The 26,385-nt window shown below is 57.5% G+C and overlaps 2 protein-coding genes and 4 gene segments (V, D, J or C); 1 reads left to right on the top strand and 5 right to left on the bottom strand.

The window, feature by feature from the left end:
• Positions 1 to 1,789: 1,789 nt before the first annotated feature.
• LOC137487074 (T cell receptor alpha variable 1-2-like) lies at positions 1,790 to 3,202 on the bottom strand. The segment is given in 3 exon segments: positions 1,790 to 1,796; positions 2,041 to 2,308; positions 3,154 to 3,202. Coding segments are annotated over 3 exon segments (324 nt in total).
• A 1,451-nt stretch (positions 3,203 to 4,653) lies between these two features.
• LOC137487073 (uncharacterized) lies at positions 4,654 to 5,835 on the bottom strand. Its single transcript, XM_068212719.1, has 2 exons — positions 5,784 to 5,835; positions 4,654 to 5,297 (listed from the first exon to the last, which is right to left on the bottom strand). The coding sequence occupies exons 1-2, from the start codon at positions 5,833 to 5,835 to the stop codon at positions 4,654 to 4,656; spliced, it is 696 nt and encodes a 231-aa protein (XP_068068820.1).
• A 596-nt stretch (positions 5,836 to 6,431) lies between these two features.
• On the bottom strand, positions 6,432 to 7,843 carry LOC137487072 (T cell receptor alpha variable 1-2-like). The segment is given in 3 exon segments: positions 6,432 to 6,438; positions 6,684 to 6,951; positions 7,795 to 7,843. Coding segments are annotated over 3 exon segments (324 nt in total).
• Positions 7,844 to 12,295: 4,452 nt separating this feature from the next.
• On the bottom strand, positions 12,296 to 13,159 carry LOC137487071 (T cell receptor alpha variable 4-like). The segment is given in 2 exon segments: positions 12,296 to 12,678; positions 13,108 to 13,159. Coding segments are annotated over 2 exon segments (435 nt in total).
• Positions 13,160 to 15,038: 1,879 nt separating this feature from the next.
• LOC137487070 (T cell receptor alpha variable 4-like) lies at positions 15,039 to 15,910 on the bottom strand. The segment is given in 2 exon segments: positions 15,039 to 15,421; positions 15,859 to 15,910. Coding segments are annotated over 2 exon segments (435 nt in total).
• Positions 15,911 to 17,032: 1,122 nt separating this feature from the next.
• LOC137487067 (feather keratin Cos1-1/Cos1-3/Cos2-1-like) lies at positions 17,033 to 17,335 on the top strand. The gene has a single exon (XM_068212712.1). The coding sequence runs from the start codon at positions 17,033 to 17,035 to the stop codon at positions 17,333 to 17,335; it is 303 nt and encodes a 100-aa protein (XP_068068813.1).
• The last annotated feature ends 9,050 nt before the right edge of the window (positions 17,336 to 26,385 follow it).

The following is a 26,385-nucleotide window of genomic DNA, read 5'->3' as shown; positions in this document are numbered from 1 at the left end:
CTCAAGGAGCAGCTCTTTGCTTTGCAAAGCGGCTGAGAGCAGCAGCAGGAGTGGCCGGAGGGCCAGAGGCGCAGGCGGCAGCAGTTTGGTGTGAGGCGGCGGCGGGCTCGGGAGCGAGGGGAGGCCGGTGTGTGTGTGGCGAGCGTGTGAGCGCAGGCTGCGGGCGGGCTGTGAGGCGTGTGCGGGGCCGTGCGGGGCTGTGCGGTGCCGGTGCGTGCGGGCTCGGGGCAGAGGAAGGAGCTGCGGAGCCGCGCGGGGCCCGGCGGCCGGAGCGGCAGCGCCCCCTGCTGGCCCCGGCCGGCCCCGCCCGCGGCGGTTCGTGCCCGGCCGCAGCCCCGGCTCCTCTGCCCGTGGCCCCCAGCGCGCAGTAATACACGGCCGCGTCCCCGCGCCGGGGCCGCCCGAGCCACAGCGCGCTCGAACGCCGGTCTGCCGACACCGACAGGCGCCCTTCAGGGGCTCGCACCTCCTTGGGTGCTTTAGCAGTGGCCGCCAGGAATTCAGGCCTTTGGCCCGGCAGCTGACGGTAGAAGTGGATGAAATCGGCAGTGCGGATATTGGGGAGTGAGCATTTGATGGTGATGCTGGTGCCCTCGGTGGTCTCCAGGAATGGCTCCTGCTGCACTTGGGCTCTGACTGCAGCCACTGCCAGGGAGAGGAAAGGAACAAATCTCAACTCCTACTTTCTATCCAGCTCTGCCTGCCAATCCCCAGACCAAACCCCCAAAAGCAGTCAGGAACACAGAGAGATGAGGAGGAAAACAGTACCCATAAGATGTCAAGATATGCAGCAATGGAAGTGTCCAGGAATCCTTTGTGGAGAGATTAATGCGAGAATGATAGAGCGATTAGGAGAGTCACTGGAGAACGGGAGGCTGTGGGAGAAAGCACAAAAAGAGAAGAAGAAAAGTAACAAGGACTAAGGACTGACTTAACGATAAATGAATTCATTATAAATAAGGAATGCTTGTGCAGGTTTTGGCATAGAATAGAGGTTTAGGTTGGAGAAGAGGGAGGGATGAACGGGAGAACAGCTCTCGCGAAGAGGTCTGTGAAGAAGCCAGGCAGGACGGCAGCCTGCCGGGACCTGCGGGATCACCCCATCCCCGGACCACGGTTCCCCTTTAGCACCCCCGCGCACCGAGCAGCAGCGCGGCCAGCGCCGCCGGCCCCGCGCCCCGACACCGCCGCATGCCGCCGCTCCGCCGGCCGAGCCTCGCTGTGCCCCTCAGCCCCGGCTCTGCTGCGGCCCTGCCGCCTCCTCTCCGCCAACGCCAGCTCCGCCCCGGCCGAACTCAGCCCCCGCCTCTCCCGGCACCAGCACAATCAGCGACACAAGGACGTTTGGCACGGCCAGGCACAAGAGACAGCTGTGTCCCATCGCACGGAGCAGCCACACCGCCTGGGAAGCAGATCCAGCCTGTGCCCATCTGCAGCGGGCAGCTGCCGGCCCCACTCGGCTGCACTCAGGCTGTTTGTGAGCCTGGGAAGCTGCTGCTCCGTGCTGTTCAGGGCCAGAGCAGTGCTCGCTGTCCCTGCCAGAGGCAGCAAATTCCCTCCCGATGAGGGACACACACGGACAGAGCCAGGGCCGTGCTCAGCAGGGTGGAGCCACAGACAAATCCGTGCTTCCCGTGTGTCCATGCAAACGGGGCTGCTCCAAGAGCACACAAGGCAGGAACACACAACCAGCCCTGGGCTCTGCTGAGGACATGTGGGGCCAAAAGCAGCAGGGCTGGAGTGTGCCAGGACAAGATCCCAGGCAAGCAGAGTGGATCATTTTCTTTCCTTAGAGACTGCACAATGCAGAAAGGCGTCAAAATTGTCCAAAATAGTCAAGGACACTGCAAGAATGAATGCAGTCCAAACCACCAGACCATTGTACACACATGGGGATGCAACTTCTGGTGACCACTGGGCTGAGATCAGGGTCCCTTCCCCAAGCTCAGCGCTGCCCTGACGCATCCCCTCCCTGCCCTGGGTTGTTGCACAGCCGAGGAAGCTCCCTGCAGCAGGGTGTCTTGCAGAGCACAGAGGTACAAGGCACTGTCAGAGAGCTCCACTTCCTCCAGCTGCAGGACACTGTATTTGCCCGTGGTGTTGAGGTGCGTGCTGATACGGCCGCTGTGCTTGGGGCCACTCCCGGCTTGATAGGAGACCAGCTGTGGGGCTCGGCCTCTCTGCAGCTGGTACCAGAGTAATCCCCCAAAACTACTGCTCTGGTATTTGCAGGTGGTGTGGAAGGGGTGTCCCTGCTTCACCGTGACTGGTCCATCTTCCTGGGTGACCTTGTCCTGCCCCGTGGTGCCTGGAAGAAAATGATGGTGAGCAGCTCCTCAGGGAAGGGCACCAGATAGGAAAAACGAATTGGGTGCAAAACCAATCTGCAAAAGCAGATGTGCAGAAGGACAGGTGAGAGTGATTTTGGGCAGGATTTCAGAGCTCTCAGCACGAGAGGACCCTTAGAAGAACTGCTTTGTGTTCCTGCTCCTACTTCTGCTGCTCAGAAGACCTGGGAACAGCCTAACTTTTAGGCACTCAAACAGGCTTAGGAACGCATCGAGATACAGCAAAAGGATTCATTCTGCTTCTGCATGCCTGTCACCTCGGAGGTTCCTCAGTCCCTGGGTACACACAACGCTGAGCTTGGGAAGAGGGAGCCCTGGTTTGTTGGCAGCGCAGAGAACTCTGGAAGCCGTGGCAGAGCTGTGTCAGCCTGGAGGCAGGATGGGATGCCCTGTCAATGTCAGTGACAGGAGAACTTTTAGGTGCCTGGGGCAGGTTTGACAAGATCTGGGAATTTACATTAAAACAGGAGCATGATGTGACTGTCGAGATAGCTGAGATCTCCTGAGGTGACTGCAGAAGGATCAGATAAGAGAGGTAGAGGGAGATGGCTTGAAGGTGAGAGAAAAGACAGAGAAGGGGTCTGAGATTTCTCTTCTCTCCCTTTCCTTTTTCCTCACAAATCAAAGAACTTCTTGAGCAAACATTTGCAAAACCACAAAGGGGAACCGATTTTTCTCAGCCTTTCCCTTCTAACCACTGGTATTTCCCTACAAGTTCCTTATGAATCAATTGAGGTTTTCCTGGGGGTAAGAAGAAAAAAAGAAGAGAAAAAGAAGGGTGCCTTGGGGAAGAGCCAGGACTTACCCAGGAGCTGGGCCAGGAAGACAGTGAGGATGAGATATGCGAGGTGCATGCCGAGAGCAGCTGCGTGTTTGCTGAGTGAGGAAGAGTCCGAAACCACGTGGCAGCCCCGAGAGAACAGAGCTGCCGGGAACGACTCTCGGCGGAGCAAAGGAAGCAGCGGCGGGAGCAGGCAGAGCAATGAGCTGTCCTTGCAGTGCCTGAGATGCTCCTTTTGCGTTTCTCGCTCGTCCAGCAGCAGCCCCCGAGGCTCCCTCAGCCACTGGCACTGGGAGCATTCCGTGCCTCTGGGGCCTCGCTCACGGCAAGGGGCTGTTCCCGCTCAGCTCGCAGTGGAGTCCTCACCTCCGCAGCTGGAATGGCCAGCTCTGCTGCACAGCCAGGCCTGGGCACTTGGGAGCTCAGGGCCTTCTTCCCCACTGGGGTTTCTCACCCTCCCGAGGTGTCCTCAGCTCTGTGAGATCACTGCTAATCTCCAGATCTAGAAGGTTTTTGGAGAACTCCAAGGCTGGAGAATGCAGAGATTCACAAGCATTGCCTGGTTTGTGTTCCCTAATCCCATAAGGCCCCCTGAAATCTCCTTTATCCTCCTGTTCCTCTTGTCCCATCTTCCCACTGACAAAGCTCAGCCTGAGCCACTTGACAGCACTTTCCTAATGGCCCATCAATTAGAAGCTGGAGAGCTCTGAGCTCCCTCCTTCTCTCCTTTATCACCTACTGCCAGATTGGTGTCATTGTGTGCTTTGTTAATCTCTTTTCCTTTTTCTTTGTTCTTCTCTTTGGAAATGAAAATGGACGTGATGTGATCCTTAGAGAACCAGACACTCTCACCTTTCACATGCCCTGACTGTGACCTCTGCTGAACTTGCTCAGCCCAAGGAGCTCCTGAGGATGTTGAAAGACTCCTGTCCCCAAAAGGAATTGGGGTCTCTCGAACAAGGGTCTGGAGAGAAACCTCATGTGGATCTCAGTGTTTCACATTTCTCCCTCCAACACTTGCAGCATTGCTCGATCCTGGCATCTGCTTTTCAGGATACCTGAGATGTTACTAACATGAAGGAAAAGGGACAAATCTGTTTTGGGTGGACGATGGCTGTGACAGAGTCCTCAGGAGATTTGAAATGCTCCTCTGCTCCAGCCGAATAATTGTTTTCCCTCTGGGATGTTCTACTATTTAAGGAACATGCTGAATGCACATGGAGAGTTGGTTGGGGAAACGAGGGGATGAGAACAAGAAATGTATAGATGTGATTTCCGGGCTCAGGTGGGATGGAAAGCACATCTGCCCTACACACGCAGGTGAGAATGCTGCTTGTTATTCACCTAGCAGTATGGAACAGAGACATTTCCGCAGGGACAGAGATGGAGATTTTTTTGTCACTTCAGAAAGCCTCACAGAAAACCGCTCCCATGCCATGACCTGGTTTGGTGACAGCACTGCATGAACGAGCTCCTGTGTGCCTGTCAGTGCTGCTGCTTGGTCAGTTCCCAGCCCAGGTGCTCTCAAGGAGCAGCTCTTTGCTTTGCAAAGCGGCTGAGAGCAGCAGCAGGAGTGGCCGGAGGGCCAGAGGCGCAGGCGGCAGCAGTTTGGTGTGAGGCGGCGGCGGGCTCGGGAGCGCGGGGAGGCCGGTGTGTGTGTGGCGAGCGTGTGAGCGCAGGCTGCGGGCGGGCTGTGAGGCGTGTGCGGGGCCGTGCGGGGCTGTGCGGTGCCGGTGCGTGCGGGCTCGGGGCAGAGGAAGGAGCTGCGGAGCCGCGCGGGGCCCGGCGGCCGGAGCGGCAGCGCCCCCTGCTGGCCCCGGCCGGCCCCGCCCGCGGCGGTTCGTGCCCGGCCGCAGCCCCGGCTCCTCTGCCCGTGGCCCCCAGCGCGCAGTAATACACGGCCGCGTCCCCGCGCCGGGGCCGCCCGAGCCACAGCGCGCTCGAACGCCGGTCTGCCGACACCGACAGGCGCCCTTCAGGGGCTCGCACCTCCTTGGAGCCTTTAGCAGTGACCGCCAGGAGTTCGGGCATTTGGCCTGGCCGGTGACGCAAGAAGTAGATAAAATCGCCAGTCCGGATATTGGGGTGTGAGCATTTGATGGTGATGCCGGTGCCCTCGGTGGTCTCCAGGAATGGCTCCTGCTGCACTTGGGCTCTGACTGCAGCCACTGCCAGGGAGAGAAAAGGAACAAATCTCAACTCCTACTTTCTATCCAGCTCTGCCTGCCAATCCCCAGACCAAAGCCCCCAAAAGCAGTCAGGAACACAGAGAGATGTGGAGGAAAACAGTTCCCAGAGGACGTCAAGATATGCAGCAATGGAAGTGTCCAGGAATCCTTTGTGGAGAGATTAATGCGAGAATGAAGGAGCGATTAGGAGAGTCACTGGAGAACGGGAGGCTGTGGGAGAAAGCACAAAAAGAGAAGAAGAAAAGTAACAAGGACTAAGGACTGACTTCATGAGTTATAAATAAGGAATGCTTGTGCAGGTTTTGGCATAGAATAGAGGTTTAGGTTGGAGAAGAGAGAGGGATGAACGGGAGAACAGCTCTCGCGAAAAGGTCTGTGAGGAAGCCAGGCAGGACGGCAGCCTGCCGGGACCTGCGGGATCACCCCATCCCCGGACCGCGGTTCCCCTTCGGCACCCCCGCGCACCGAGCAGCAGCGCGGCCAGCGCCGCCGGCCCCGCGCCCCGACACCGCCGCATGCCGCCGCTCCGCCGGCCGAGCCTCGCTGTGCCCCTCAGCCCCGGCTCTGCTGCGGCCCTGCCGCCTCCTCTCCGCCAACGCCAGCTCCGCCCCGGCCGAACTCAGCCCCCGCCTCTCCCGGCACCAGCACAGTCAGCGACACAAGGACGTTTGGCACGGCCAGGCACAAGAGACAGCTGTGTCCCATCGCACGCAGCAGCCACACCGCTTGGGAAGCAGATCCAGCCTGCGCCCATCTGCAGCGGGCAGCTGCCGGCCCCACTCGGCTGCACTCAGGCTGTTTGTGAGCCTGGGAAGCTGCTGCTCCGTGCTGTTCAGGGCCAGAGCAGTGCTCGCTGTCCCTGCCAGAGGCAGCAAATTCCCTCCCGATGAGGGACACACACGGACAGAGCCAGGGCCGTGCTCAGCAGGGTGGAGCCACAGACAAATCCGTGCTTCCCGTGTGTCCATGCAAACGGGGCTGCTCCATGAGCACACAAGGCAGGAACACACAACCAGCCCTGGGCTCTGCTGAGGACATGTGGGGCCAAAAGCAGCAGGGCTGGAGTGTGCCAGGACAAGATCCCAGGCAAGCAGAGCGGATCATTTTCTTTCCTTAGAGACTGCACAATGCAGAAAGGGGTCAAAATTGTCCAAAATAGTCAAGGACACTGCAAGAATGAATGCAGTCCAAACCACCAGACCATTGTACACACATGGGGATGCAACTTCTGGTGACCACTGGGCTGAGATCAGGGTGCCTTCCCCAAGCTCAGCCTTGCCCTGACACATCCCCGTCCCTGCCCTGGGTTGTTGCACAGCCGAGGAAGCTCCCTGCAGCAGGGTGTCTTGCAGAGCACAGAGGTACAAGGCACTGTCAGAGAGCTCCACTTCCTCCAGCTGCAGGACACTGTATTTGCCCGTGGTGTTGAGGTGCGTGCTGATACGGCCGCTGTGCTTGGGGCCACTCCCGGCTTGATAGGAGACCAGCTGTGGGGCTCGGCCTCTCTGCAGCTGGTACCAGAGCAATCCCCTAAAATCACTGCTCTGGTATTTGCAGGTGGTGTGGAAGGGGTGTCCCTGCTTCACCGTGACTGCTCCATCTTCCTGGGTGACCTTGTCCTGCCCCGTGGTGCCTGGAAGAAAGTGATGGTGGGCAGCTCCACAGGGAAGGGCACCAGATAGGAAAAACGAATTGGGTGCAAAACCAATCTGCAAAAGCAGATGTGCAGAAGGACAGGTGAGAGTGATTTTGGGCAGGATTTCAGAGCTCTCAGCACGAGAGGACCCTTAGAAGAACTGCTCTGTGTTCCTGCTCCTACTTCTGCTGCTCAGAAGACCTGGGAACAGCCTAACTTTTAGGTACTCAAACAGGCTGAGGAACGCATCGAGATACAGCAAAAGGATTCATTCTGCTTCTGCATGCCTGTCACCTCGGAGGTTCCTCAGTCCTGGGTACACACAACGCTGAGCTTGGGAAGAGGGAGCCCTGGTTTGTTGGCAGCGCAGAGAACTCTGGAAGCCGTGGCAGAGCTGTGTCAGCCTGGAGGCAGGATGGGATGCCCTGTTAATGTCAGTGACAGGAGAACTTTAAGGTGCCTGGGGCAGGTTTGACAAGATCTGGGAATTTACATTAAAACAGGAGCATGATGTGACTGTCGAGATAGCTGAGATCTCCTGAGGTGACTGCAGAAGGATCAGATAAGAGAGGTAGAGGGAGATGGCTTGAAGGTGAGAGAAAAGACAGAGAAGGGGTCTGAGATTTCTCTTCTCTCCCTTAACTTTTCCCGCACAAATCAAAGAACTCCTTGAGCAAGCACTTGCAAAACCACAAAGGGGAACTGATTTTTCTCAGCCTTTCCTTTCGAACCACTGGTATTTCCCTACAAGGTCCTGATAAATCAATTGAGGTTTTCCTGGGGGTAAGAAGAAAAAAGAAGAGAAAAAGAAGGGTGCCTTGGGGAAGAGCCAGGACTTACCCAGGAGCTGGGCCAGGAAGACGGCGAGGATGAGATATGCGAGGTGCATGCCGAGAGCAGCTGCGTGATTGCTGCGTGAGGAAGAGTCCGAAACCACGTGGCAGCCCCGAGAGAACAGAGCTGCCGGGAACGACTCTCGGCGGAGCAAAGGAAGCAGCGGCGGGAGCAGGCAGAGCAATGAGCTGTCCTTGCAGTGCCTGAGATGCTCCTTGTGCGTTTCTCGCTCGTCCAGCAGCAGCCCCCGAGGCTCCCTCAGCCACTGGCACTGGGAGCATTCCGTGCCTCTGGGGCCTCGCTCACGGCAAGGGGCTGTTCCCGCTCAGCTCGCAGTGGAGTCCTCACCTCCGCAGCTGGAATGGCCAGCTCTGCTGCACAGCCAGGCCTGGGCACTTGGGAGCTCAGGGGCATCTTCCCCACTGGGGTTTCTCACCCTCCCGAGGTGTCCTCAGCTCTGTGAGATCACTGCTAATCTCCAGATCTAGAAGGTTTTTGGAGAACTCCAAGGCTGGAGAATGCAGAGATTCACAAGCATGCCATGGTGGTTGTTCCCTAATCTCATTAGCCCTCCTCAAACCTCCATTATCCTCACGTTTCTCTTTCCATTTCTTGTCACTGACAAAGCTCAGCCTGAGCCACTTGACAGCACTTTCCTAATGGCCCATCAATTAGAAGCTGGAGAGCTCTGAGCTCCCTCCTTCTCTCCTTTATCACCTACTGCCAGATTGGTGTCATTGTGTGCTTTGTTAATCGCTTTTCCTTTTTCTTTGTTCTTCTCTTTGGAAAGGAAAATGGACGTGATGTGATCCTTAGAGAACCAGACACTCTCACCTTTCACATGCCCTGACTGTGGCCTCTGCTGAACTTGCTCAGCCCAAGGAGCTCCTGAGGATGTTGAAAGACTCCTGCCCCCAAAAGGAATTGGGGTCTCTAGAGCAAGTCTCAGGCGAGAAACCTCATATGGAGCTCAGTGTTTCACATGTCTCCCTCCAACACTTGCAGCATTGCTAGATCCTGGCATCTGCTTTTCAGGATACCTGAGACGTTACTAACGTGAAGGGAAAGGGACAAATCTGTTTTGGGTGGACGATGGCTGTGACAGAGTCCTCAGGAGATTTGATATGCTCCTCTGCTCCAGCCGATTTATTGTTTTCCCTCTGGGATATTCTAGTATTTAAGGAACATGCTGAATGCACATCCAGAGTTGGTTGGGGAAACGAGGGCATGAGAACAAGAAATGTATAGATGTGATTTCCGGGCTCAGGTGGGATGGAAAGCACATCTGCCCTACACATGCAGGTGAGAATGCTGCTTGTTATTCACCTGGCAGTATGGAACAGAGACATTTCCGCAGGGACAGAGATGGAGATTTTTTTGTCACTTCAGAAAGCCTCACAGAAAACCGCTCTCATGCCATGACCTGGTTTGGTGACAGCACTGCATGAACCAGCTCCTGTGTGCCTGTCAGTGCTGCTGCTTGGTCAGTTCCCAGCCCAGGTGCTCTCAAGGAGCAGCTCTTTGCTTTGCAAAGCGGCTGAGAGCAGCAGCAGGAGTGGCCGGAGGGCCAGAGGCGCAGGCGGCAGCAGTTTGGTGTGAGGCGGCGGCGGGCTCGGGAGCGCGGGGAGGCCGGTGTGTGTGTGGCGAGCGTGTGAGCGCAGGCTGCGGGCGGGCTGTGAGGCGTGTGCGGGGCCGTGCGGGGCTGTGCGGTGCCGGTGCGTGCGGGCTCGGGGCAGAGGAAGGAGCTGCGGAGCCGCGCGGGGCCCGGCGGCCGGAGCGGCAGCGCCCCCTGCTGGCCCCGGCCGGCCCCGCCCGCGGCGGTTCGTGCCCGGCCGCAGCCCCGGCTCCTCTGCCCGTGGCCCCCAGCGCGCAGTAATACACGGCCGCGTCCCCGCGCCGGGGCCGCCCGAGCCACAGCGCGCTCGAACGCCGGTCTGCCGACACCCACAGCTGGCCTGCAATGGCCGGCACATCCTTGGAACCTCTAGCAGTGAAGGCGAGGAATTCGGGTGCTCGACCCGGGAGATGACGGTACCAGTGGATCCACTCGTTGGTCTGGATTTTAGAATGTGAACAGCTGATGTTGATGCCGATTCCCTCCGTAGTCTCCAGTGACGGCTCCTGCTGTACCTGGGCTCTGGCCACAGCCTCTGCCACGGAGAAAAGAACAATCAGTTTTCTTTTACAGAAAATGCCATGCAAGGGGGAGATGGGAGAGGACGACTGATCAGAGCGAAATTAGATATGTTTGGGAGAATTGAGTCGAGAGACACTATTTCTCTGAGAATCTATGAGGCACGTCTGAAGATAAATCAGAAGGAAATGCCAAAAACAGACTCGCTGAGAGGGATGGATGGATGGATGGATGGATGGATGGATGGATGGAGACATGGAGTTAAAAAGGCAAACGTTGTGGCAATGACATCATGAAGGGAGAAAAATGTGAGGGCAGAGGAGGGGACAGAGGGTAAAAAAGAACTGAAAAGGAACAGGAGGGTAAAAAATTAATCTTGAGCTGAGGCCGGTCTCACATATCCCGCTGACCCGGATGCCCCCAGCTGCCAACGCAGCTCACCGAGCAGCAGCGCGGCCAGCGCCGCCAGCCCCGCGCCCCGACACCGCCGCATGCCGCCGCTCCGCCGGCCGAGCCTCGCTGTGCCCCTCAGCCCTCAGCCCCGGCTCTGCTGCGGCCCTGCCGCCTCCTCTCCGCCAACGCCAGCTCCGCCCCGGGGCACAGCCCTGCGCCGGCGCTGCTCGGGCTCTCGCCCACTCCTGGCAGGCAACGGAGGGGAGGCGAGCGCGGTGGGAGTGGGGCGGTGCTCGGCTCTCTGCGCGTCGGAAGCGGCGGGGTCGGAAGAGGGGAGCAGGGGATCGGATTGGTATCATGGAGCTGAGGATTGACAGGCCCTGGGTTTCCTTTGCTCCCATCATCTGTTCACTCACATCTCCCCTTTGCTGTCATGTTGGGGACTCCCGAATTGTCCTTCAGGGCACTGCAAAGAAACCCACTGACATGGATACAGGAGCTGGGCATGAAGCCTCAGCCTTTCTCCATGTGCACGAAACCGAACTGATGCAGCACAGGGGAGAGCAGCTGTTCCCTGGCCGTGAGAGACCTGCCTGTGTGTCTGTGTGTCTGTGTGTGTTTAGAGCAGCTGGAAAATGAGGGCACAGAAAGCAGGGAGTGCATTTCAGTGCCTCTTCCCTGCACAAACCTCCTGCACGCTGCTACATCGTTGTTCATCTGCAGCCGGGATCCTTCTGAGGCTGGGAAAACTCTTCTCTGTGATGCTCGGGGCAGAGCAGTGCAGAGCGTCTCCAGTGCCATCAACGCATTTCACTTGTTGAGTAACACAGTAGGATACACACACACACACACACACACACACTCACAGGTTCCTAGGTTCCTGCACATCGGGGTGGATTAATGCACGAATTTGTGTTTCCCCATGGATTCCTGTGGACCCTGCCTGAACACAAGCGCACACAAACCAGGAACACAGGCAAGGACACAATCATCCATGGACGCTGCTGAGGACACCCGGGAACAACTGCAGCAGGGCGGGAGCCTTGTGGGGAAGGACAAGGAGTCAGGCAAGCCCGTGACACAGTTCGTGTACTGACAGGCTGAACAGAGGGTAAGATGTCCAGCGAGGCACGAATACTTTCCTGAAGGCAATTTTAACAGGGCAGGGTCGGAACCAGCAGCCCAATGCCGACACACGGGGAGGCAAAAACCGGTGATCATCAGGGTGAGCTGAGGAGGGAAGAAGGGAGGGTGAATATGTAAATGTGTGGGCATGGATCCGTGCTGGGATGTGCTTTATGTGTGTACATCTCTGGATGGGAATGTTCACGTAGATGTGCGTGCAAAGACTTGGGTGCAGGAGCAGGAATAGGAGGGAGCGTGGGTGTTTGCACATCTGTGGGGACATGTCAGGAGGAGAAGTGTCTGTGCCGGGGTCTGCTCTGAAAATGTGTGTGCACACAGCTCTTCATACGTGCAGAGCTATGAGTTACTCTTTGGGTGTGTGCAAGCTCCAGAGTGTATTTGTGCTATCGTGAACTCGTGGGTGTGCAGTAGGAGTTCTTTAATTACTTCTCCTACTCAGGGTGCTGCTTTATTCCCAGAAAGGCCTCAGGGAGGCTCAAGGATGTGATGGAACTGAGGAGAAGTGACAGCAGTTCAACTGAGGGAAAGTAGGCACTGAGTGTGTCAGCCTTTTCCCTGTCATTTGTCAGCAGGTCCCCTTCCCCACGGAGCAACGAGCCAACATCTCCTGAGCCTTTCTCTGGCTGCCAATATAGGAATACCATCCCGGATTGCCTAGACCGCTGCTGAAATGTTCTTCTCGAGCAGAATTGTTTTGTGCGCGTCGCAGGGCAGCATCCTTGTGCTCGAAGGGATTTCTCGCAGGAGGCCAGGCCGTGTGCTGGGCCCGTGCTGCTCCCGGCCGGAGTCCCGCGGGTGCCGCGCGCGGCTCGGTCCCTGCCCCGCCGAGCGGCGTCAGCCGGGAGCGGAGCGGCCCCTGCCGGCCCCGGCCGGCCCCGCACGCGGCGGTTCGTGCCCGGCCGCAGCCCCGGCTCCTCTGCCCGTGGCCCCCAGCGCGCAGTAATACACGGCCGCGTCCCCGCGCCGGGGCCGCCCGAGCCACAGCGCGCTCGAACGCCGGTCTGCCGACACCCGCAGCTCTCCTGCAATGGCCGGCACCTCCTTGGTGCCTCTAGCAGTGAGGGCGAGGAGTTCGGGTGCTCGACCCGGAAGATGACGGTACCACTGGATCCACTCGTTGGTCTGGATTTTGGGATGTGAACAGCTGATGTTGATGCCGATTCCCTCGGTGGTCTCCAGTGACGGCTCCTGCTGTACCTGGGCTCTGGCCACAGCCTCTGCCACGGAGAAAAGAACAATCAGTTTTCTTTTACAGAAAATGCCATGCAAGGGGGAGATGGGAGAGGACGAATGATCAGAGTGAAATTAGATATGTTTGGGAGAATTGAGTCGAGAGACACTATTTCTCTGAGAATCTATGAGGCACGTCTGAAGATAAATCAGAAGGAAATGTCAAAAACAGACTCGCTGAGAGGGATGGATGGATGGATGGATGGATGGATGGATGGATGGATGAAGACATGGAGTTAAAAAGGCAAACTTTGTAGCAATGACATCATGAAGGGAGAAAAATGTGAGGGCAGAGGAGGGGACAGAGGGTAAAAAAGAACTGAAAAGGAACAGGAGGGTAAAAAATTAATCTTGAGCTGAGGCCGGTCTCACATATCCCGCTGACCCGGATGCCCCTAGCTGCCAACGCAGCTCACCGAGCAGCAGCACGGCCAGCGCCGCCAGCCCCGCGCCCCGACACCGCCGCATGCCGCCGCTCCGCCGGCCGAGCCTCGCTGTGCCCCTCAGCCCCGGCTCTGCTGCGGCCCTGCCGCCTCCTCTCCGCCAACGCCAGCTCCGCCCCGGGGCACAGCCCTGCGCCGGCGCTGCTCGGGCTCTCGCCCACTCCTGGCAGGCAACGGAGGGGAGGCGAGCGCGGTGGGAGTGGGGCGGTGCTCGGCTCTCTGCGCGTCGGAAGCGGTGGGGTCGGAAGAGGGGAGCAGGGGATCGGATTGGTATCATGGAGCTGAGGATTGACAGGCGGCCCTGGGTTTCCTTTGCTCCCATCATCTGTTCACTCACATCTCCCCTTTGCTGTCATGTTGGGGACTCCCGAATTGTCCTTCAGGGCACTGCAAAGAAACCCACTGACATGGATACAGGAGCTGGGCATGAAGCCTCAGCCTTTCTCCATGTGCACGAAACCGAACTGATGCAGCACAGGGGAGAGCAGCTGTTCCCTGGCCGTGAGAGACCTGCCTGTGTGTCTGTGTGTCTGTGTGTGTTTAGAGCAGCTGGAAAATGAGGGCACAGAAAGCAGGGAGTGCATTTCAGTGCCTCTTCCCTGCACAAACCTCCTGCACGCTGCTACATCGTTGTTCATCTGCAGCCGGGATCCTTCTGAGGCTGGGAAAACTCTTCTCTGTGATGCTCGGGCAGAGCAGTGCAGAGCGTCTCCAGTGCCATCAACGCATTTCACTTGTTGAGTAACACAGTAGGATACACACACACACACACACACACACACACACTCACAGGTTCCTAGGTTCCTGCACATCGGGGTGGATTAATGCACGAATTTGTGTTTCCCCATGGATTCCTGTGGACCCTGCCTGAACACAAGCGCACACAAACCAGGAACACAGGCAAGGACACAATCAGCCATGGACGCTGCTGAGGACACCCGGGAACAACTGCAGCAGGGCGGGAGCCTTGTGGGGAAGGACAAGGAGTCAGGCAAGCCCGTGACACAGTTCGTGTACTGACAGGCTGAACAGAGGGTAAGATGTCCAGCGAGGCACGAATACTTTCCTGAAGGCAATTTTAACAGGGCAGGGTCGGAACCAGCAGCCCAATGCCGACACACGGGGAGGCAAAAACCGGTGATCATCAGGGTGAGCTGAGGAGGGAAGAAGGGAGGGTGTATATGTAAATGTGTGGGCATGGATCCGTGCTGGGATGTGCTTTATGTGTGTACATCTCTGGATGGGAATGTTCACGTAGATGTGCGTGCAAAGACTTGGGTGCAGGAGCAGGAATAGGAGGGAGCGTGGGTGTTTGCACATCTGTGGGGACATGTCAGGAGGAGAAGTGTCTGTGCCGGGGTCTGCTCTGAAAATGTGTGTGCACACAGCTCTTCATACGTGCAGAGCTATGAGTTACTCTTTGGGTGTGTGCAAGCTCCAGAGTGTATTTGTGCTATCGTGAACTCGTGGGTGTGCAGTAGGAGTTCTTTAATTACTTCTCCTACTCAGGGTGCTGCTTTATTCCCAGAAAGGCCTCAGGGAGGCTCAAGGATGTGATGGAACTGAGGAGAAGTGACAGCAGTTCAACTGAGGGAAAGTAGGCACTGAGTGTGTCAGCCTTTTCCCTGTCATTTGTCAGCAGGTCCCCTTCCCCACGGAGCAACGAGCCAACATCTCCTGAGCCTTTCTCTGGCTGCCAATATAGGAATACCATCCCGGATTGCCTAGACCGCTGCTGAAATGTTCTTCTCGAGCAGAATTGTTTTGTGCGCGTCGCAGGGCAGCATCCTTGTGCTCGAAGGGATTTCTCGCAGGAGGCCAGGCCGTGTGCTGGGCCCGTGCTGCTCCCGGCCGGAGTCCCGCGGGTGCCGCGCGCGGCTCGGTCCCTGCCCCGCCGAGCGGCGTCAGCCGGGAGCGGAGCGGCCCCTGCCGGCCCCGGCCGGCCCCGCCCGCGGCGGTTCGTGCCCGGCCGCAGCCCCGGCTCCTCTGCCCGTGGCCCCCAGCGCGCAGTAATACACGGCCGCGTCCCCGCGCCGGGGCCGCCCGAGCCACAGCGCGCTCGAACGCCGGTCTGCCGACACCCACAGCTCTCCTGCAATGGCCGGCACCTCCTTGGTGCCTCTAGCAGTGAGGGCGAGGAGTTCGGGTGCTCGACCCGGAAGATGACGGTACCACTGGATCCACTCGTTGGTCTGGATTTTGGGATGTGAACAGCTGATGTTGATGCCGATTCCCTCGGTGGTCTCCAGTGACGGCTCCTGCTGTACCTGGGCTCTGGCCACAGCCTCTGCCACGGAGAAAAGAACAATCAGTTTTCTTTTACAGAAAATGCCATGCAAGGGGGAGATGGGAGAGGACGAATGATCAGAGTGAAATTAGATATGTTTGGGAGAATTGAGTCGAGAGACACTATTTCTCTGAGAATCTATGAGGCACGTCTGAAGATAAATCAGAAGGAAATGTCAAAAACAGACTCGCTGAGAGGGATGGATGGATGGATGGATGGATGGATGGATGGATGGATTGATGGATGAAGACATGGAGTTAAAAAGGCAAACTTTGTAGCAATGACATCATGAAGGGAGAAAAATGTGAGGGCAGAGGAGGGGACAGAGGGTAAAAAAGAACTGAAAAGGAACAGGAGGGTAAAAAATTAATCTTGAGCTGAGGCCGGTCTCACATATCCCGCTGACCCGGATGCCCCTAGCTGCCAACGCAGCTCACCGAGCAGCAGCACGGCCAGCGCCGCCAGCCCCGCGCCCCGACACCGCCGCATGCCGCCGCTCCGCCGGCCGAGCCTCGCTGTGCCCCTCAGCCCCGGCTCTGCTGCGGCCCTGCCGCCTCCTCTCCGCCAACGCCAGCTCCGCCCCGGGGCACAGCCCTGCGCCGGCGCTGCTCGGGCTCTCGCCCACTCCTGGCAGGCAACGGAGGGGAGGCGAGCGCGGTGGGAGTGGGGCGGTGCTCGGCTCTCTGCGCGTCGGAAGCGGTGGGGTCGGAAGAGGGGAGCAGGGGATCGGATTGGTATCATGGAGCTGAGGATTGACAGGCGGCCCTGGGTTTCCTTTGCTCCCATCATCTGTTCACTCACATCTCCCCTTTGCTGTCATGTTGGGGACTCCCGAATTGTCCTTCAGGGCACTGCAAAGAAACCCACTGACATGGATACAGGAGCTGGGCATGAAGCCTCAGCCTTTCTCCATGTGCACGAAACCGAACTGATGCAGCACAGGGGAGAGCAGTTCTGCCCTGGCCTGGAGAGACCTGCCTGTGTGTCTGTATGTCCATGTTTCCGTGTGCTTGCATGTGTGTGAGCACTCCCAGCCATGCTGAGGCACTCCCAATATTTCAAAGAGAATCAATCTAAAAATTCAAACATGGGTGAAACCAACCTTGTTGGGGCTGGCAATCGGCCGTAGAACAGCGCGATGTTTAGAGCAGCTGGAAAAGGAGGGCTCAGGAAGCAGGGAGTGCATTTCAGTGCCTCTTCCCTGGACAAATCTCCTACAGGCTGCTACATCTTTGTTCAACTGCACCCAGGCTCCTTCTGAGTCTGGAAACCAGGGGAGTCTGAAGCTCCTTCCCTTTCTCTTACAAAATGATCCAGTAGACAAATATCTCTGTGGAGGTTGTTTTCTTCCGTGCTCAGTCCACTCTCATGGCAGAGATATTTGGGGGACATTGTGTAACAGAGAAAAACTGAAATGTGGCTGCAGGGGCTCTTGCTTAAGAAATTAGGAGGGAGACTCCCTGGGCCAGGCTGCTATTTGCAGGGCAAGAAAGAAAGCTCCTTGCCAAGGCTCCAGCTCCCAACTCAGGAGTGGCCTTGGTTGCTCTCATTCACCCTTGTGATCTATTTCTCGTCTTCTTCCTGTCCCAGGTGCACTTTTGACTTTGAGACATGTCCTGCTACACCCCGTGCTGGCCATGCCAGCCCTGTGGCCCCACCTCGCTGGCCAACAGCTGCAATGAGCCCTGTGTCAGGCAGTGCCAGGACTCCACCCTCGTCATTGAGCCCTCCCTCGTGGTGGTGACCCTGCCTGGCCCCATCCTCAGCTCCTTCCCACAGAACACCGTGGTGGGATCCTCCACCTCGGCTGCTGCTGGCAGCATCCTCAGCTGTGACCGAGTGCCCATCAGCTCTGGGGGCTGTGACCCGTCTGGCATTTCCAGGTGCTACAGTGGCAGAAGGTCCCTCCCCTGAAGAAGGTGCTATGGAAGCCCCATGGAGACAGCTCAGATTACTCAGAACATGGTGCAGGGCAAAGGATGGACATTTTTCAGTGTTGGTAGCAGGACAGCTGGAAGGCTTTGCCTTTCCCTTTTCTTTGTTTGCTTTGTCTCCCCTTGGCAGTAAGGTGCCACCAAGTGCAGCCTGGTGGGGACCATCAGTCTCGTCTCCCTGTCTGGGGCAGGTAGACTGGCACCGTGTGGGAACCTCTCCACTGCCAGGGAGGAGGGACTCTCAGATGGCCCCGGGCTGCCAGCACTGCTGTTGTGCACTTGCAGTGAGTTTCCTTGTGTCTTTGTGACTCATTAAATCTCCCTGCTGCATTCAGGCCTGGTCTCTCTGCAATCATTCCCCCCCTGCAGATGCTCTCCAAGCTGTCGAAGATAAAGGGAGCCTACCAAGGGTGGGGCCCCAGAAGACCTGCTGTGTACAACCAGAGCAGTGCTGGTGGGAGATGTGGTGGCTGGAGGCCGTTTTGGGCACAGCAGCTATGAAATGGCAGAGTTTTCAATGGTATGTAAAGGAAGGGAAATCCACAAAACCGCTACCCTGGACTTCCAGGGGGCAGAATTTGTCCTGTTCAGGGCCAGTGGCCTGTTGGACAATGATTTGTAACGTCCCTTGGGAAGCAGTCCTTTAAAAGAAAGGGTTCCCAGAAGACTGGATATACTTTAAGAAAAAAAATCTGGAAGGCACAGGAGCAGCCTGGCCCTATGTGATAAAAGATGAGGAGGTGGAGGAGAAGAGCTGCCTGGCTGAGAAGGGAGCATTCCCAGGAATTCGGGGAATAAAAAGAGGGTGTCTGACATTTGGAAAAAGGGCAGGCAGCTCGGGAAGAGTTGGAGGATGTCATTAGGTCATGCAGAAAGAAAAGTAGAGAGGACAAAGCTCAGTTAGAACTTAATCTGGCCAATTCTGAATGGGATAATAAAGAGTGCTTTTACAAATACATTAACGAGGACCGAGGATAATCACCATTCTTCATTGGACACCGTGGGGAATACATTCAGCAAAGCCGAGGGTATGGCTGAGGTGCTTAACAGCTTCTTTGCCTCAGTCTTCAAGAGTAGGATTGATGATCATCAGGACAACTGGCCTCCTGATCTGGGAGACAGGGAAGGTAACCGGCATGGATCTCCTGTAATCCAGACGGAGAATAGTAAAGATTTGCTAAGGCACTTAGATGCTCACAAGTCTTTGGGAATGGAGGGGATTCGTGCTGGGGAGATCAGGCAGCTGGGGCAAAAGCTGATTAAACCAGTGCTGAGAAGAGGGGCAGAGGAAGGTCGGTGACTCCAAGCTGGTCGGTGGCTCGGTGCCGGTGTCGATGGTGGAGTCAGTGCCGGTGCCGGTGTCAGTGCAGGTGTCGGTGCCGGTCCCATTGCCGGTGCCGGTGTCAGTGCAGGTGTCGGTGCCGGTCCCATTGCCGGTGCCGGTGTCAGTGCAGGTGTCGGTGCCGGTCCCATTGCCGGTGCCGGCAGCGCCCCGGGATCCCGGGCCGAGCGGGGCGAGGCGGCCCCGGCGGCCGGAGCGGCAGCGCCCCCTGCTGGCCCCGGCCGGCCCCGCCCGCGGCGGTTCGTGCCCGGCCGCAGCCCCGGCTCCTCTGCCCGTGGCCCCCAGCGCGCAGTAATACACGGCCGCGTCCCCGCGCCGGGGCCGCCCGAGCCACAGCGCGCTCGAACGCCGGTCTGCCGACACCGACAGGCGCCCTTCAGGGGCTCGCACCTCCTTGGAGCCTTTAGCAGTGGCCGCCAGGAATTCAGGCCTTTGGCCTGGCCGGTGACGCAAGAAGTAGATAAAATCGCCAGTCCGGACATTGGGGTGTGAGCATTTGATGGTGATGCTGGTGCCCTCGGTGGTCTCCAGGAATGGCTCTTGCTCTACTTGGGCTCTGACTGCAGCCACTGCCAGGGAGAGAAAAGGAACAAATCTCAACTCCTACTTTCTATCCAGCTCTGCCTGCCAATCCCCAGACCAAAGCCCCCAAAAGCAGTCAGGAACACAGAGAGATGAGGAGGAAAACAGTTCCCAGAGGACGTCAAGATATGCAGCAATGGAAGTGTCCAGAAATCCTTTGTGGAGAGATTAATGCGAGAATGATAGAGCGATTAGGAGAGTCACTGGAGAACGGGAGGCTGTGGGAGAAAGCACAAAAAGAGAAGAAGAAAAGTAACAAGGACTAAGGACTGACTTCATGAGTTATAAAGAAGGAATGCTTGTGCAGGTTTTGGCATAGAATAGAGGTTTAGGTTGGAGAAGAGAGAGGGATGAACGGGAGAACAGCTCTCGCGAAGAGGTCTGTGAGGAAGCCAGGCAGGACGGCAGCCTGCCGGGACCTGCGGGATCACCCCATCCCCGGACCGCGGTTCCCCTTCGGCACCCCCGCGCACCGAGCAGCAGCGCGGCCAGCGCCGCCGGCCCCGCGCCCCGACACCGCCGCATGCCGCCGCTCCGCCGGCCGAGCCTCGCTGTGCCCCTCAGCCCCGGCTCTGCTGCGGCCCTGCCGCCTCCTCTCCGCCAACGCCAGCTCCGCCCCGGCCGAACTCAGCCCCCGCCTCTCCCGGCACCAGCACAGTCAGCGACACAAGGACGTTTGGCACGGCCAGGCACAAGAGACAGCTGTGTCCCATCGCACGCAGCAGCCACACCGCTTGGGAAGCAGATCCAGCCTGCGCCCATCTGCAGCGAGCAGCTGCCGGCCCCACTCGGCTGCACTCAGGCTGTTTGTGAGCCTGGGAAGCTGCTGCTCCGTGCTGTTCAGGGCCAGAGCAGTGCTCGCTGTCCCTGGCAGAGGCAGCAAATTCCCTCCCGATGAGGGACACACACGGACAGAGCCAGGGCCGTGCTCAGCAGGGTGGAGCCACAGACAAATCCGTGCTTCCCGTGTGTCCATGCAAACGGGGCTGCTCCATGAGCACACAAGGCAGGAACACACAACCAGCCCTGGGCTCTGCTGAGGACATGTGGGGCCAAAAGCAGCAGGGCTGGAGTGTGCCAGGACAAGATCCCAGGCAAGCAGAGCGGATAATTTTCTTTCCTAAGAGACTGCACAATGCAGAAAGGAGTCAAAATTGTCCAAAATAGTTAGTCAAGGACACTGCAAGAATGGATGCAGTCCAAACCACCAGACCATTGTACACACATGGGGATGCAACTTCTGGTGACCACTGGGCTGAGATCAGGGTGCCTTCCCCAAGCTCAGCCTTGCCCTGACACATCCCCTCCCTGCCCTGGGTTGTTGCACAGCCGAGGAAGCTCCCTGCAGCAGGGTGTCTTGCAGAGCACAGAGGTACAAGGCACTGTCAGAGAGCTCCACTTCCTCCAGCTGCAGGACACTGTATTTGCCCGTGGTGTTCAGGTGCGTGCTGATACGGCCGCTGTGCTTGGGGCCACTCCCGGCTTGATAGGAGACCAGCTGTGGGGCTCGGCCTCTCTGCAGCTGGTACCAGAGCAAGGAAGTAAAAGCATTTGTTTGGTATTTGCAGGTGGTGTGGAAGGGGTGTCCGTGCTTCACTGTGACTGCTCCATCTTCCTGGGTGACCTTGTCCTGCCCCGTGGTGCCTGGAAGAAAGTCAATTTCAGCAGTTCCACCGGGAATTGCTATTGGAAGCTAAATGATATGGATACAAACCCCCGTTTGAGAAAGCTCCCTGCCTGGTAGCTGAGTCTTGAAATATTTTGGGCAGGAGTTCAGAGATCTTTCCTCTGCATCCCCCAAAGGAGAGCTGGGCCGTGTCTCTGCTCTTACTCCTCCTGCACAGAGGAGCCGGGAACACCCTGGCACGCCTGAACTTTGTGAGCTGGATCAGCACACGTCCAGCTGCTAGAGGAGCCCACCGAGGTACAGCAGAACGGTTCATCCTGCTTCCCCATCATTCTGAGGGCTCCTGGATCCCCGAGTACGCACAACGCTGCGCTTGGAAAGAGGGAGCCCTGGTTGTGTTGGCAGCGCAGAGAACACTGGAAGCCGTGGCAGAGCTGTGTCAGCCTGGAGGCAGAATGGGATGCCCTGTTAATGTCAGTGAAAGGAGAACTTTGTGGTTCTCGTGGCAGGTTTAACGGGATCTAATAATAACATTAAACAGGAGCATAATCTGACTGAAGAGATAGCTGAGATCTCCTGAGGTGATTGCAAAAGGATCAGACAAGAGAGGTAGAGGAAGATGCGTTGAAGTTGAGAGAAAATACAGAGAAGGTGTCTGAGATTTCTCTCTCTTCCCTTTTCCTTTGCAAATCAAAGAGCTTCTTGAGCAAGCACTTGCAAAACCACAAAGAGGAGCCGATTTTTCTCAGCCTTTCCCTTCTAACCACTGATATTTCCCTACAAGGTCCTGATAAGGCTGTTGAGGTTTTCCCGGGGGTAAGAAGAAGAAGAGAAGAGAAAGGGTGCCTTGGGGAAGAGCCAGGACTTACCCAGGAGCTGGGCCAGGAAGACAGTGAGGATGAGGTATGCGAGGTGCATGCCGAGAGCAGCTGCGTGTTTGCTGAGTGAGGAAGAGTCCGAAACCACGTGGCAGCCCCGAGAGAACAGAGCTGCCGGGAACGACTCTCGGCGGAGCAAAGGAAGCAGCGGCGGGAGCAGGCAGAGCAATGAGCTGTCCTTGCAGTGCCTGAGATGCTCCTTGTGCGCTTCTCGCTCGTCCAGCAGCAGCCCCCGAGGCTCCCTCAGCCATTGGCACTGGCAGAATTCCGTGCCTCTGGGGCCTCGCTCACGGCAAGGGGCTGTTCCCGCTCAGCTCGCAGTGGAGTCCTCACCTCCGCAGCTGGAATGGCCAGCTCTGCTGCACAGCCAGGCCTGGGCACTTGGGAGCTCAGGGGCTTCTTCCCCACTGGGGCTTCTCACCATCCCGAGGTGTCCTCAGCTCTGTGAGATCACTGCTAATCTCCAGATCTAGAAGGTTTTTTAAGAACTCCAAGGCTGGAGAATGCAGAGCCTCACAAGCATGCCATGGTGGTTGTCCCCTAATCCCATAAGGCCCCCTGAAATCTCCTTTATCCTCCTGTTCCTCTTGTCCCATCTTCCCACTGACAAAGCTCAGCCTGAGCCACTTCACAGCAGTTTCCTAATGGCCCATCAATTAGAAGCTGGAGAGCTCTGGGCTCCCTCCTTCTCTCCTTTATCACCTACTGCCAGATTGGTGTCATTGTGTGCTTTGTTAATCTCTTTTCCTTTTTCTTTGTTCTTCTCTTTGGAAAGGAAAATGGACGTGATGTGAGCCTTAGAGAACCAGACACTCTCACCTTTCACATGCCCTGACTGTGGCCTCTGCTGAACTTGCTCAGCCCAAGGAGCTCCTGAAGATGGTGAAAGGCTCCTGTCCCCAAAGGAAATGGGGTCTCTCGAACAAGGGTCTGGAGAGAAACGTCATGTGGAGCTCAGTCTTTCAAGTGTCTCCCTCTAACCCTTCCAGCATTGCCAGATGCTGGCATTTGTTCTTCTGGATGCTTGACAGGTTACTAACGTGAAGGGAAGGGACCAATTAGTTTAAGGGGGAAGCTGGGTGCGAACGTGTGCTTCGATGATTTGAAATGCTCCTCTACTCCTACCGATTTATTGTTTTCTTCCCAGATGTTCTACTGTTTCAGGAAGGTGCTGAATGCTCATCCATGAGTGTTTGGGGAAAAGTGAGGATGGGAATGAAAGATGTAGAGAAGTGAAATCCAGGCTCAGGTGGGATTGAAAGCACACCTGATTTACACATCCAGGGGGGAATGCTGCTTGTTATTCACCTGGCAGTATGGAACAGAGACATTGCTGCAGGGACAGAGATGGAGATTCCTTTGTCTCCTCGGAAAGCCTCACTGCAAACTCCTCTCCCCTGATGAGGTGACAGCACTCCGTGAACCAGCTCCTGTGTGCCTGTCAGTGCTGCTGCTTGGTCAGTTCCCAGCCCAGGTGCTCTCAAGGAGCATCTCTTTGCTTTGCAAAGCGGCTGAGAGCAGCAGCAGGAGTGGCCGGAGGGCCAGAGGCGCAGGCGGCAGCAGTTTGGTGTGAGGCGGCGGCGGGCTCGGGAGCGAGGGGAGGCCGGTGTGTGTGTGGCGAGCGTGTGAGCGCAGGCTGCGGGCGGGCTGTGAGGCGTGTGCGGGGCCGTGCGGGGCTGTGCGGTGCCGGTGCGTGCGGGCTCGGGGCAGAGGAAGGAGCTGCGGAGCCGCGCGGGGCCCGGCGGCCGGAGCGGCAGCGCCCCCTGCTGGCCCCGGCCGGCCCCGCCCGCGGCGGTTCGTGCCCGGCCGCAGCCCCGGCTCCTCTGCCCGTGGCCCCCAGCGCGCAGTAATACACGGCCGCGTCCCCGCGCCGGGGCCGCCCGAGCCACAGCGCGCTCGAACGCCGGTCTGCCGACACGGACAGGCGCCCTTCAGGGGCTCGCACCTCCTTGGGTGCTTTAGCAGTGGCCGCCAGGAGTTCAGGCCTTTGGCCCGGCAGCTGACGGTAGAAGTGGATGAAATCGCCAGTCCGGACATTGGGGTGTGAGCATTTGATGGTGATGCTGGTGCCCTCGGTGGTCTCCAGGAATGGCTCCTGCTGCACTTGGGCTCTGACTGCAGCCACTGCCAGGGAGAGAAAAGGAACAAATCTCAACTCCTACTTTCTATCCAGCTCTGCCTGCCAATCCCCAGACCAAAGCCCGCAAAAGCAGTCAGGAACACAGAGAGATGAGGAGGAAAACAGCACCCAGAGGACGTCAAGATATGCAGCAATGGAAGTGTCCAAGAATCCTTTGTGGAGAGATTAATGCGAGAATGATAGAGCGATTAGGAGAGTCACTGGAGAACGGGAGGCTGTGGGAGAAAGCACAAAAAGAGAAGAAGAAAAGTAACAAGGACTAAGGACTGACTTCATGAGTTATAAAGAAGGAATGCTTGTGCAGGTTTTGGCATAGAATAGAGGTTTAGGTTGGAGAAGAGAGAGGGATGAACGGGAGAACAGCTCTCGCGAAAAGGTCTGTGAGGAAGCCAGGCAGGACGGCAGCCTGCCGGGACCTGCGGGATCACCCCATCCCCGGACCGCGGTTCCCCTTCGGCACCCCCGCGCACCGAGCAGCAGCGCGGCCAGCGCCGCCGGCCCCGCGCCCCGACACCGCCGCATGCCGCCGCTCCGCCGGCCGAGCCTCGCTGTGCCCCTCAGCCCCGGCTCTGCTGCGGCCCTGCCGCCTCCTCTCCGCCAACGCCAGCTCCGCCCCGGCCGAACTCAGCCCCCGCCTCTCCCGGCACCAGCACAATCAGCGACACAAGGACGTTTGGCACGGCCAGGCACAAGAGACAGCTGTGTCCCATCGCACGCAGCAGCCACACCGCCTGGGAAGCAGATCCAGCCTGCGCCCATCTGCAGCGGGCAGCTGCCGGCCCCACTCGGCTGCACTCAGGCTGTTTGTGAGCCTGGGAAGCTGCTGCTCCGTGCTGTTCAGGGCCAGAGCAGTGCTCGCTGTCCCTGGCAGAGGCAGCAAATTCCCTCCCGATGAGGGACACACACGGATAGAGCCAGGGCCGTGCTCAGCAGGGTGGAGCCACAGACAAATCCGTGCTTCCCGTGTGTCCATGCAAACGGGGCTGCTCCATGAGCACACAAGGCAGGAACACACAACCAGCCCTGGGCTCTGCTGAGGACATGTGGGGCCAAAAGCAGCAGGGCTGGAGTGTGCCAGGACAAGATCCCAGGCAAGCAGAGTGGATCATTTTCTTTCCTTAGAGACTGCACAATGCAGAAAGGGGTCAAAATTGTCCAAAATAGTTAGTCAAGGACACTGCAAGAATGAATGCAGTCCAAACCACCAGACCATTGTACACACATGGGGATGCAACTTCTGGTGACCACTGGGCTGAGATCAGGGTGCCTTCCCCAAGCTCAGCCTTGCCCTGACACATCCCCTCCCTGCCCTGGGTTGTTGCACAGCCGAGGAAGCTCCCTGCAGCAGGGTGTCTTGCAGAGCACAGAGGTACAAGGCACTGTCAGAGAGCTCCACTTCCTCCAGCTGCAGGACACTGTATTTGCCCGTGGTGTTCAGGTGCGTGCTGATACGGCCGCTGTGCTTGGGGCCACTCCCGGCTTGATAGGAGACCAGCTGTGGGGCTCGGCCTCTCTGCAGCTGGTACCAGAGCAATCCCCTAAAATCACTGCTCTGGTATTTGCAGGTGGTGTGGAAGGGGTGTCCCTGCTTCACCGTGACTGCTCCATCTTCCTGGGTGACCGTGTCCTGCCCCGTGGTGCCTGGAAGAAAGTGATGGTGGGCAGCTCCACAGGGAAGGGCACCAGATAGGAAAAACGAATTGGGTGCAAAACCAATCTGCAAAAGCAGATGTGCAGAAGGACAGGTGAGAGTGATTTTGGGCAGGATTTCAGAGCTCTCAGCACGAGAGGACCCTTAGAAGAACTGCTCTGTGTTCCTGCCACTACTTCTGCTGCTCAGAAGACCTGGGAACAGCCTAACTTTTAGGTACTCAAACAGGCTGAGGAACGCATCGAGATACAGCAAAAGGATTCATTCTGCTTCTGCATGCCTGTCACCTCGGAGGTTCCTCAGTCCCTGGGTACACACAACGCTGAGCTTGGGAAGAGGGAGCCCTGGTTTGTTGGCAGCGCAGAGAACTCTGGAAGCCGTGGCAGAGCTGTGTCAGCCTGGAGGCAGGATGGGATGCCCTGTTAATGTCAGTGAAAGGAGAACTTTAAGGTGCCTGGGGCAGGTTTGACAAGATCTGGGAATTTACATTAAAACAGGAGCATGATGTGACTGTCGAGATAGCTGAGATCTCCTGAGGTGACTGCAGAAGGATCAGATAAGAGAGGTAGAGGGAGATGGCTTGAAGGTGAGAGAAAAGACAGAGAAGGGGTCTGAGATTTCTCTTCTCTCCCTTAACTTTTCCCTCACAAATCAAAGAACTTCTTGAGCAAGCACTTGCAAAACCACAAAGGGGAACCGATTTTTCTCAGCCTTTCCACTCTAATCACTGATATTTCCCTACAAGGTCCTGATAAATCAATTGAGGTTTTCCTGGGGGTAAGAAGAAAAAAGAAGAGAAAAAGAAGGGTG

The sequence above is a fragment of the Anomalospiza imberbis genome, chromosome 22 (assembly GCF_031753505.1).
Source record: "Anomalospiza imberbis isolate Cuckoo-Finch-1a 21T00152 chromosome 22, ASM3175350v1, whole genome shotgun sequence".
Classification (NCBI taxonomy): Eukaryota; Metazoa; Chordata; class Aves; order Passeriformes; family Viduidae; genus Anomalospiza; species Anomalospiza imberbis.
Note: the sequence above shows the minus strand (reverse complement) of the source record. Positions and strands in the feature narration are given on the sequence as shown.

What these genes read in the sequence shown, in the direction of transcription:
- LOC137487067 (XM_068212712.1), top strand. Translation starts at nt 17,033, where the DNA reads ATGTCCTGCTACACCCCGTGCTGGCCATGCCAGCCCTGTGGCCCCACC.
- LOC137487073 (XM_068212719.1), bottom strand. Translation starts at nt 5,835, where the DNA reads ATGCGGCGGTGTCGGGGCGCGGGGCCGGCGGCGCTGGCCGCGCTGCTG. An exon ending in GCTGGCCGCGCTGCTGCTCG is followed by an intron (nt 5,298 to 5,783) that starts GTGCGCGGGGGT and finishes TCTCCCTGGCAG; the next exon opens with TGGCTGCAGTCAGAGCCCAA.